Here is an 11,587-nt window from a genome sequence, read left to right as displayed (position 1 = left end):
AATATTTAATTAAAAAATTTTTTTAGTTTAATCAAGTTTTTTTTATAAATAATTTAATATATAAAAATATAACAAAATTATAATATTTAATATTTTTATTTTTATTTTTATAAATTAAAACACGAATAATTCAATTAAATTACAAACCAAACTCGATCATGACGATTAAGTTCAATCAAGCTCAAATCAAGAGCTGAAAATTAATTTTTCGAGTCATGCTGAACTCAACTCTAACATTATATCATTTCGATTCCACTGGATTACATTCAAATATCATGGTAGCCTGCTCCATTCAAAGAGGGGAAATCTAAATCCTTAACAGGCCATGAATCCAGAAGGCTTAAAGAAAACGGACTTAGGCCATGAAGTCCAACTGATTTAGGCCCAATAGACTAGGATCAAATTGAAAGAGGAATTTTGGGCTCAACTCAGATTTCTGTTGGACCATGTACATAAGTTAAAATCACTGCAATAATGATAATTTAGGAGTTAAAGATTTGGATGATATAATACTAGTTTCAGAACACATACTCAATATAACAATAAACAACAGGATAGTTCTAAGCTTCTATTCTTTAATAATGTTTCAACTCAAAAATCTCAGTCACCATCCGCCTTGTTCCTTCTTGCTTGAAGAATTCTTCAAGGAACTCTGAGTACTGATATTCCTTATATACCGGAGGATGTTGCTGGTCAATCAAATCCTGAATGGGACCAATAAAAGCGTATCTCTGCTCGGATCATACAACGTTGCCACTGATACTCGTTTTGGGTTTTATAAGTCACGGCCCTCTGGTGCACGCTCTTGTACCTTCCATTACTCAGAACCTGAATGCATCCACACATCATAAATCTTTTGGTGATTGTTACGTATAAACAAAATTTCATATTCCGAATCTTAATTCAGTTCCTTCATACAAATATTCTTACAAGATGATATCCAGCAAATTTGAAATTGAAATTTCAATATTAATAATCCTTTTCCCAATTTCGAAGCTGCTGCTTTTTTATAAAAAAATATAAACAAAATCTCAGCCGCTGGGACAGAAAATGAAAACTAGAGTCCAAAGATTTGGAAACTAAATGTATATAATTTTTTTTAATACCGAGAAGAATGCAAGCAAATTTAATTATTTGGGAGAAATAGTTTATTAGAGTTGCTAACAAATTCTATACTTCTATCGTCCTAGACTGTCTTTAGGTTTAGACTGTTAGGTAGTAGAAGGTAGAAGGGAATCCAAGAACTTTGCCCGTGGCATGGAACTATCACAGATTTTGTCTAGATTTAAGCATATCATAATATGAAAATTTTGAAGTAAATTGCATCAATAGTTAATGATTTTTCTCACTGTTTCATTTTCATGTGAAATCTTAGGAAAAAAAAAACACTCATTTTTTTGTTCTATTTGTTACCTTTTGAATAATTTATTTGTCGATATACTGCTAGAATTTGGACAGAATTTACCATGTTTATGTCCATCAAAGGCTCACCTGACAATTTTGGTCCAAATTCTATTGATACTGAAGGATTATGAAAAGGATAAAAAAATGATAAAATTTACCCCTGAATTCGTGAAACATATGAATTACCTGAATCTGATCGCCCAGGTTAATGACAAATGCGTTGGGGATAGATTCAACTGCTACCCTTTTTCCATTTTTGATCACTTGGAGTCCAGTCACTCCTTCTGTTGGCCTAACAATTGTGAGTGCATTAAGATCAGTATGAACGTTTAGCCCCAATGTAAGCAGGGTTTGGACATGGTGGATAGTAGTTTCCCTGTGCTTGAAAAATAGACTTCTCACCAAGCTTCTTTTTGAGACAATCCTTTTCCAACCCCAGCCCTTCAAGATTACAACTAGAAGGAAGCATATATATATATATATATATATATATATATAGAGAGAGAGAGAGAGAGAGAGAGAGAGAGAGAGAGAGTACCATATATAAAAGTTAGGAGACACAGCAGAAGACAAATTAACCGGTATTGGGTTGGATTTTCTGGTAAAAGATGGAGGATATCATCCAAGGAATGCCAAGGGTGAGAAAAGCATTCACTCCACATCGAAACCTTGTTTTGGCTTTCCATCTTTGACGAAGTAACTGAAAAGTTTTACCTGCTTGGTGTGATCAGTTGTAAAGAATGGTGCCTTTCCTTCGGGTGGCAATTCAAAGAAGTCAGGGATAACAGCCATCATTCTGTCACATAATTCTTGGGATTTTCCATGATTGGTGATCTGAAAGAAGCCATATTCCTCACAACCTTTGGATATTAACTAATATTTTTTATCTAATATTTTTTAACTATAAAATTGTGACAATTTAATAAATTTAGAATTATCTTTAATTATTATCAAATTAAATTTTATTTTAATTTAGTTATATTCTATTTTATTTTACCAAATAGTTATATGTTAATTCAAGAACGTATTAAAGTAATTTTAAAAATTATTAATTTGACTATTGAAATCCTAACAGTAATTATTTTGAAGGAGATTAAAGTATTGTTGGTATTTATAAAATTATAAGTATTTTTATATTTTTATATTTTTACACTTTACATATAAAAGTATTGTTGATATTTATTAAAGTGCTATTTTTTATTGACTATTTTTTATTTTTTATCCTTTCTAAAAACAGTATTCAATATATTATACCAAAACAGTACTTTTACAAATAATTGGATTTTATTTGTAAATTATATTTATTTTAATCTAACAGAACTTTTATAAATACAACAATATTTTTATATGTAAATTAGAAAAACATCAAAATCTAAAAATATTTATAATTTTTTTTCATAAATATAAAATATATAGTAAACAAATGGTGGCATTCTTAGTAATTTTTAGGAAAGACTTTAACTATTTTTTTTATTTAATTATTGCTGTTATCCTTTCTTGGAATTAGAAATAAAGTATTATTTATATATTAAAAGATAAAAAATAATAAAATTCTTGACAAAATATTTTTAGTTTAAATAAAATATTTTATTTTCATTCATAGATAACTAGATACAGGATAAATTTGATATTTTCCTTTTTTTTATTTTTCATTAAAGTTAAAAAAAAAAAAAAGAAAACAAACTTTTTTCTTAGGCAAATATTTATCTCTGTCTCCATCCCCATTTTTATAAATAATCTTCTCTGTATTTCTCATTTTGATTTTTAAGTAATTGCCTGCAATGTTCTTCTCCACTCTCCAATAATTCAGATCAAGCATCCTTATCTTGTCCATACTCGAAAGGTTCCCTAAACAGTTAAAGCCACAATGCCACTCAAGCTTCACCATCAGTGCCTGGCTTTCAGCCACACCCTGGCCTCTTGCTCATTATCACCAATCAAAGGTTTCAACTCCGATATCATCAATGGTGACCTCACAGTCACAGCACTCATTGTCAAAAATAGACTTGCCAAATTCATGCTGTCTCGGTGGCATCCATTTTAGTATAGTTTTTCTTTTTAATCATGTTCATGTTAGGAGGAAAAACAATAGGAAAAAGAAAAAATGAAAAGATCGCACATGGTGGGGTAGGATAACCTTAATTCAATTTTAATATTGCAAATGAATCCTTCATATATCTCCAAAATTGCATGGGACAGCAAAGGGAATCTTCCTTTTTGAATGATACGTGAGTGGAGAACCAAAAATCATGGACTTGTATAGTTAGCAGCCCTTTGTTCTTCCTGTTCTTTGTCTTGGATTAAGGGGAACTCATTTTCTTTTGTTTTCTGATTTCATATTCTCAATTTTCTCTTTTTTGGCTTTATTTTAACGAAATTACTCTTACCTATTATTATATCGTTGAGACGGACCTTCGTCAGTTTATATATACCAGCTATTAAATGGGACGATTTCATGGCTTTCGACCCCTCCATGCATATTCAACGCGTTTCGGTAATGACTCATCAGGTTCTTCCAATGGTCCCCTATTGCTATTGCTACTTGGGATTTTGTTTGGTAGTTGACACAAGCATTGCTGCGCTGGCTGCTTTGCCCCCTTGCAATTAATACATCGAATCTGGTAAAAACTGAAAATCACTGTTCAGGAGTTAGCTATGGCCCATAATTTAGCATCAAGATCAACGGGAACAAAATATCAAATCATTGAACAGAAGATACAATCGGACACCCAAATCATCAAAATCTTACCATACAGTATTTAGTACTACAAGATTCAGAAACCAGAATAATCTCCGTTCATCACTAATGGTTTTAATAAGTTTGGACTTATCCTATGTGGTAATCAAAGCCCTGTATTTGGAGTTAGTGATCGTCGAGCAGCTAGAAAAATAGCTCAAATCTAAGAAATTTGTACTAGTAGGGTTGAAGTGTGTTATTCAATATTTTGCTTTTGATAGATATTACCAGCCAAACGATTATTTATCTAGTACAGGAAATAGTTGCTTTATCTGTCAATGCGTCGGAAGGTGGTAAAGATACAGAAATACAGAAAATGACATGAGCTTGAATTCAAATGATTCATCATCATCATCTTATAGATTAAACGTATCTTACATATTCAACTAAGTTACAAACACCATATTTGAATATTACTTGTTGATTTTGAATTAAATCTTTGTAATAAAAATATATATGATAATTTTAGATACAATATTATATAAAAATAATAAAAAATAAAAAATTATTACAGTTTAAAATTTTGATAAAAATTATTTATAAATTTAATAAAAATAAAAAATAAATTTTATATTTGATATATTAATATGAATTATAATATAATAATTTTCATAATTTATATATGTTTAACATAAAATAAATAAAACATGAAATTTAGTACAATCTTGTAATAAAAACACAAACATGAAATACAAATGGGGTTTCCTTATTATTCTGGGCACGAAAATATTGTATAAAAACTACAATAAACAAGTACAGAAAATTTTAGACAGAAAAAGTACACTAACTGATAATGAAGAAAGTAATAAGAAACCAAGAAGGGGAATACGGTAAAAGCGCAACTTACACTACATTCCGCCCATTGCTACCTCGGATCATTCAAAGGCTGCTCGGCGTTTCATTAATAACCTGCAAAATCATCAGAGTTATGGCATTACAATCAAACACTATCAAACGTTAAAGCACAAAAAATATAAATATAATGAAAAAAAAACCCAGAAAAGTTACGCGGAAAATCAAAAGCAAAACCAGGAAAACGAAAGTGCCAAAAAGGAATTACGAGGTCTGAACAGATAAAAAAAAAAAAAAGGGTGACGGAGAAGACGGATGAGGATATTGCCGGTGAAAGCGTCACACGCGAGCGAACACATGTTAAACCAAAGACAAGAAGATGTTGAGGATAATGGAAAGGAACGTGGCACGCAAACATCTGCTGTTAACTGATTGCGTGCAAACTAATGGCGCTTTAACAGAACGGAGAATTATCCCTAACAGCCCCAAAATTGAAGAAAAATAATTGGGGGAGCTGTAAACCAATCAAGTGAATGCAACTGGCCAATGAACATTACAGAAAAGAAAAAAAATCACCATTAGAAAACAAGATTTGGGTTTTTGGGGGGGTGATCCAGAACGAAACTTCAGTGGAAAATTCATTAATGGCCACGCATCATCAAAAGCAGTACTCCTTAAACGATTACAGTTCCAAATACATAATATAGCATTGTTTTTTTCTCTTCTATGGGTGGTATTCTTTTACTTGTTCTTCGCCAATTCAAACAGGATCATGACAGGGCCAATAAATTATGATCCTTCATTTCTTTTGGACTGCTGCTATTGCCAGTGATTCCCGTTATGAATAGGGTAAATATGAATAGGTTTGCCATGGTGAACATGGTAACCATAGTAAGGGATATTCTTCCCCCCAGATTTCTCAGAGCAAGGAGGGAAGACGACGGAAGCCCTCGAGATCTGACGTATGCAGGAGAACCTGGGAGCGGATGAAAATGATAACTTTGAACACGAAGCCGATGATGAAGGAGGAGAAATTGGTTTTTTGGTGGATTTTGGCAGCGAAAGGAAAGCTCTGATCTTTAACGAAGATGGTGGCGACGCTACGCGATCATATTCCTCGATGAGATTCGCGAGATCCTCATCGGAAGTGATCGAAACGAGCGCGTCTAGATCCTCTGTTGGCAACTGGCAACGTAGACTCACCGCTGTCCCACACATCTCTCCCATCTTCAACGACAGCTCTGTACCATATAATATATACTACTTTTTGTAAAGAATAACTTTTGACCAACTTAAACTATATTACTTCAAAAAATAAGCGCAAAGATATATAGAGAAAAAAATTGGTAGATGAAAGAATAAAAATGGTACTGACCGGAGAAGGAAATGGAGCGATCAACGGCGAGGACACGGGTTTCACCACCGTGATAACGGAGTTTACCGTCAGGGTAACGAGGGAGGATTTTTCCGCCGTAACTACAGAGGAATTTGATGATGTGGTTAGGTCCGACCATGCTTTTTTTGCGTACGAAAGATGAGAGGTCCAGTCTTTGAGAGTTGAGGAGAAAAGAGTTACGTTAGCTTTTTCGGACAAGAGGAAGAAGGAGGGGGTCTTGGAAGATGCTTTTGTAGTGGCGTCTTCAAGCCTAGGTTTAGAGGTCTCGAACCCTTATTTATAGAGTTTATTTAGGTTGGGAGGAGAAAAGTAGAAAGGCCCCACTCTGTTTACTTCAAGAGATTCCAATCCTAAGGTAAAAGTTTCAATGTTCAACTGTTTGCCCTTCACAAAGAAGCGGTAGGCCCAACTGTGAAGAATCCTTTACTTCATTCTAAAGACTTGGAGTTAGAGTTTATTTGATAAATTTTAACGGGTATTATTTTGAATGTATAATTTTTTTTATTTATCTAATGATAGCAAATTTTTGTTTTAGTACGATTACCATTTTGATATATTGAATAACCTTTGCAATTATTTCTTATAATGTAATCTATTAATCTTTATTATCTACATTATATTCAGTATATTGGTATTTATGTTTCAAGCAGCACATAATTCATTTAACCGGTTAACAGCCACTGAATGCAGGCCATCTAGCCAGTTTTTGATAGCATTTTTAACCCAATCAATCATTTGCTCCTTTGTTTTCTTTTTCTTCTTATACAATATGTAGTTCTTTTCTCTCCGTATCTGACAGATACAGGCACTCCATGCAATACGCAAGATGACCAAGATTAATGCTTCCCCTTTCATTTTACTAACTGCCCAATGTAATTCAGCAGCCCAGTCTCCCACTCTTCTAATCTTGGATTTCTATAATATTCCTTGCCAGCTAATTTTTGTAAACCCTCATTCTAAAAACAAGTGATCCATGGATTCTCTTCCCTGTTGGCACAAGTAGCATTGTTCATCCACCTCCATTCCCCATGCTTTCAATCTATCTCTTGTTGGCAATCGATTTAGAATAGTCATCCAAGCGATTAAGGAGTGTTTTGGTACATGGTATTGGAATCAAATAAGCTTATACCATTCAACCTTCCCCTGCTTAGGCCTCAACTCATCTCACATTGTTGCTACTGAGTAACAATTCCTAGGAAATGGCCACATCTCAATACCATTATCTTGTTTTATGAACTGTCGAGCAACATGCCTTAACTGAAGCAGCTTCTTCCAACTCCAACTACTATGCTTTAATCCATGCTATCCATAATGATTCAACTTTGGATAGTAGAGACCATATATTCCTCAGTAAGCAAGCTTTGTCCCATACTAAAGAATTCTTTGGCCCCAACCTACCTTCTGACTTTGGGTAGCAAATTGCCTCCCAGCTAATCCTTACTCCTTTAGTTGATTCTTCATTTCCTTTCCAAAAGAAGCTTGAGCATTGCTGATTAATCTTCTTGATCACATGCTTTGGTAATACAACGTGTCTGCACCAATAGTTTTGCAAGTTAAACAATACTGACTTAATTAATTGTAGCTTTTCAACACAGGATAAATGCTTAACAGCCAATCCTTTAATTCTTGCTATAATCTTTCCTAGCAGTGGGGCACAATCTTTCTCTGTAAGTCTTATTGTTACCAACAGCACTCCCAAATACATTACTAGCAATAAGCTTATCCTAAACCCTGTTGCTTGCTGAATTACCTACACTTCTTTTCTACTCACTCTCGAGGCATATAGCTTACTTTTTTCACAGTTGAGCTGTAATCCAGAGAATGAATAAAACACTTGCATCACCTTCTTGATTTCGATGATGGAATCTTTGTTTCCATTTACAAATATCAATAGGCTATTAGCAAAACACAAATGTGTTAACCTAATATTTTTGCACTTAGGGTAATAGGTAAAGAGTCCTTGTTTTGCTGCAGCATTTAACATTTTCGACAGTATGTTCATGGCCAATGCAAACAAGTAAGAAAGAGGGGATCCCTTTGTCTTATTCCCTTAGCTCCTTGAAAATAACCAATTAACCTTCCATTGAATGAAATTGAGAACATAGAGGTTGCATTGCATCCTATGATCCATTCTACAAATTATGAAGGCAACCTAATGGCTACCAGGACAACTTTGATGAAACTCCAGTCAATTGTGTCAAACGCTTTTTACAAATCAATTTTAATAGAGCGTCTTAAAGACAATTTTGATTTGCCATTCTCCTTACCCATCTTTTGTACCATGAACATATTATCCATAATACTCTTTATTATTGGGAATAGTGACTCAAATCCCATAAGAGATTTATTTGAAATTTGTTGGATAATGCTTGATGGATAAAAAGACTCACAAAAAAAGAATTTTAAAAGGAAAGGGATTCTTAATAGGCAAATTTTTATACTTATAAATAGGTGAAGTCTCTATAGGATTAGGTATGAGAACAAGATGTAAAAGAGTTATAAGATTTTATAGGATAAACACCCATAAGACTAGCAGAGATTAACGTCTTTATGAGTCTGTATATTAAAGTAGACTACAAGAGAATAAAAGGGTCCACATAAATATAGGTATGTATGTTGAAGTGGACTAGAGGAGACTGAGATAATCCATATAGATATGGATGCATTAGTGTATATAGGTTTATATTTATTTGGGTTAAGAATACTCTATAGGACTAGAGAAGATTAAGATGGCTTATGGGTATTGATTATTGAGTGAGATTGATTTGATGTATGTTTGTAATTTTTTACAACTAGTGGATCTTATTTTTCATTCGTAGACGTAAGTTACTTGGACTAAACCACATTAAATTGTTATTTTTTATGTGATTGATTAATTGTTTGATTTTACTTTTGCTAGCTTGATTGATTAGAAGCCTTTTAGCCTAATAAGTAGTATTAGAGCTGTGGTGATCCCTAATAAGTGATATTAGAACATGGTTCAAGACATGAAGAGAGACAAGCTTAGAGCAGCTCGATTCAAGAAAGAGTTCGAGTTTAAGCTTTAATTGATCGGTTTGTATGAAATGTGAAGACACATAGAAAAGATTGTTACAAGATTTTCATTACAGGTAGAGCCAAGCTATCGAGTATGAAGACAGATGATTTGATAAAATTTGAGCTAAGGTGAAGATTATTAGAAATAGTGACTCAAATCCCATAAAAAATTTGTTTGGAATTGATTAGATATTGTTTGATGGATAAGAAGACTTGTAAAAGAAGAATTTTAAGAGAAAAAAGATTTTTAATAGGGAAGTTTATATACTTATAAATAGATAAAGTCTCTATAGGGTTAGGTATGAGAAAAAAATATAAAAGAGTTATAAGATTTTATAAGATAGATACCCTATAAGACTAGCAGAGATTAGTGTCTTATGAGTGTGTATGTTGGAGTGGACTATAAGAGATTGAAAGGGTCAACATAAGTACAGGTGTATATGTAGAAGTGGACCAGAGGAGACTGAGATGGTTCATATAGATATAAGTGCATGAATGTATATGAGTTTGTATTTATTTAGGTTAAGAATACTCCATAGGATTAGAAGAGATTGAGGGGCCTATGGTTATTGATTGTTGAGTGAGATTAATTTGATGTATGTTTATAGTTCTCTATAACTAGTGGATCTTATTTTTCATCCGTGAAAGTAGATCAGTTGGATCAAATCACTTTAAATTATTATTTTTTGTGTAATTGATTAATTATTTAATTTTACTTTCGCTGGCTTGATTGGATTGAGGTTTTTTACCCAACGCTTATCTTTATAAATGCACTTTGGCTTTCACTGATGATGCATGGTAGAAGCTTCTTAAGCCTATTTGCTAGAATTTGTATGACAACTTGTACATTATTGTGCAATAAGAAATTAGCCTATAATCTTTTATACTACTGGGGCTTATATTCTTAAATACCAGTGTTACAATTGTTGAATTAAAGGCAATATGCATTTTCCTTATGTCAAAGTAGTGTAGTATAGCATTAATCACATCTTTTCCAATAATAGACTGTGCTTGCTTAAAGAAATGGGCTGTGAACCCATTTGGGCTTGGTGTTTTATCACTCTTAATTGAAAACATGACATTTTTTACTTCATCCCTCAAAATGGATCTGATAATAGTATCTTTTTCTTCAGGTAATATTAAGAGTGAGCATATATCAGTTCCAACGGATTTAACCGACCAAAATTAATGAAATATGGTCATTTCGGTTTGGTCTAATCGATTTTTAGTTATAGTCGATTTTGAGATCAATTAAATTGGTTAAATTGATTGGTTATCAATTTTCAAAATTAATAACTGAATTAACTGATCTTATAATAACTAAGGGTAAATATGTATATTTCTCTAAAAAAAATCCTAAATTTAATTCACTTTTTCTAACCCACCCCACCCACACCGTGACCCATTTCTGCTCTTTGTCTCCCTCTCAGTCTTTTACTCGACTACTTCCTTTTTAGTCTCTTGCTCTCTCTAATTTGCTGCACAAGATCTGCATAAGATTAGACAGTTATAGAGATATTCCTTTACAGTACAAGACTTACAGCCATCGTAAGTTCTTGAATCCTGATAACTTTTATTTTTTCCTTTACCGTGATACTATAATAATTGCCAAGATGGGATAAATTTCTTCTTGCTTCTTGAAGCTAGTGAGGAGTAGGTAAAAGTATTTTCATACGTGTCTTTATTTAAGGCTTTATTCTTCCTGTTTCGTCTAAGCTAGATCAACATCCGAAGCATGCAAATCCATATAAGCCATTGAGAAAAAGCATAACAGTAAGAGATGCCAACCCAACCCCTAAGGTGTGCCCACAAAAGGTCAAATTAAATGAAATAGAAGCCCCGTTTTCTTTGCTAGGCTTTTCAGCACCTTTGACAAAATGAAATAGAAGCCTAATTTCTTTTACTGGGCTTTTCGACACCTTTGGCAAACCTCAAATAGTCTCATATTCCTTCATTGGTTTGGGTGTTCTTTCTTCTTCTGAATGAGATCTCTTAAGAATCATAGTTCCCAGTAGTGCTTGTCATCAAAGCATAAAATAAACTCTTAGCCATCTTCTCCTTTATTACCCAAAAAAATGCTGTGCTCCTTAAATTCCCCAAAATATATTTTCATTTTTCATACATTTTTAATTTTGACATAATTTTAAAAAAATTACTTTTTATTTATATTTAAAGTTATTATAATTTAAATTTAAAACATTGAAATTAATAATCTTTCATTT

The 11,587-nt window shown here is 32.8% G+C and overlaps 1 protein-coding gene and 1 pseudogene across 3 annotated transcripts; both read right to left on the bottom strand.

The window, feature by feature from the left end:
- Positions 1-537: 537 nt before the first annotated feature.
- LOC111289008 (protein DMR6-LIKE OXYGENASE 2-like) lies at positions 538-3,396 on the bottom strand (annotated as a pseudogene). Its single transcript, XR_016341890.1, has 4 exons — positions 3,316-3,396; positions 1,943-2,277; positions 1,591-1,845; positions 538-828 (listed from the first exon to the last, which is right to left on the bottom strand). The product of XR_016341890.1 is annotated as a protein DMR6-LIKE OXYGENASE 2-like (transcript).
- Positions 3,397-4,826: 1,430 nt separating this feature from the next.
- LOC111287486 (RAF-like serine/threonine-protein kinase PRAF) lies at positions 4,827-6,581 on the bottom strand. 2 transcript variants are annotated; one of them, XM_089759929.1, is made up of 4 exons: positions 6,309-6,581; positions 5,510-6,174; positions 4,989-5,050; positions 4,827-4,881 (listed from the first exon to the last, which is right to left on the bottom strand). In XM_089759929.1, exons 1-2 carry the CDS (start codon positions 6,445-6,447, stop codon positions 5,753-5,755), a joined length of 561 nt encoding a protein of 186 aa, XP_089616055.1. In that variant the 5' UTR covers positions 6,448-6,581; the 3' UTR covers positions 4,827-4,881; positions 4,989-5,050; positions 5,510-5,752. The 2 variants fall into 2 exon arrangements, with proteins under 2 accessions (XP_089616055.1, XP_022733818.1); XM_022878083.2 differs by having other exon boundaries at positions 4,827-5,050.
- Between the last annotated feature and the right edge of the window lie 5,006 nt (positions 6,582-11,587).

Source organism: Durio zibethinus, chromosome 4, assembly GCF_047325235.1.
Source record: "Durio zibethinus cultivar Kanyao isolate XHJ-2024 chromosome 4, ASM4732523v1, whole genome shotgun sequence".
NCBI classification, from domain to species: Eukaryota; Viridiplantae; Streptophyta; class Magnoliopsida; order Malvales; family Malvaceae; genus Durio; species Durio zibethinus.
Note: the sequence above shows the minus strand (reverse complement) of the source record. Positions and strands in the feature narration are given on the sequence as shown.

Bases quoted from the DNA above. Each gene is read 5' to 3' on its own strand.
- LOC111287486 (XM_022878083.2), bottom strand. From the start codon at position 6,447: ATGGTCGGACCTAACCACATCATCAAATTCCTCTGTAGTTACGGCGGA. The intron at 6,175-6,308 runs GTCAGTACCATT...TATATGGTACAG, and splicing joins TCGCTCCATTTCCTTCTCCG to AGCTGTCGTTGAAGATGGGA.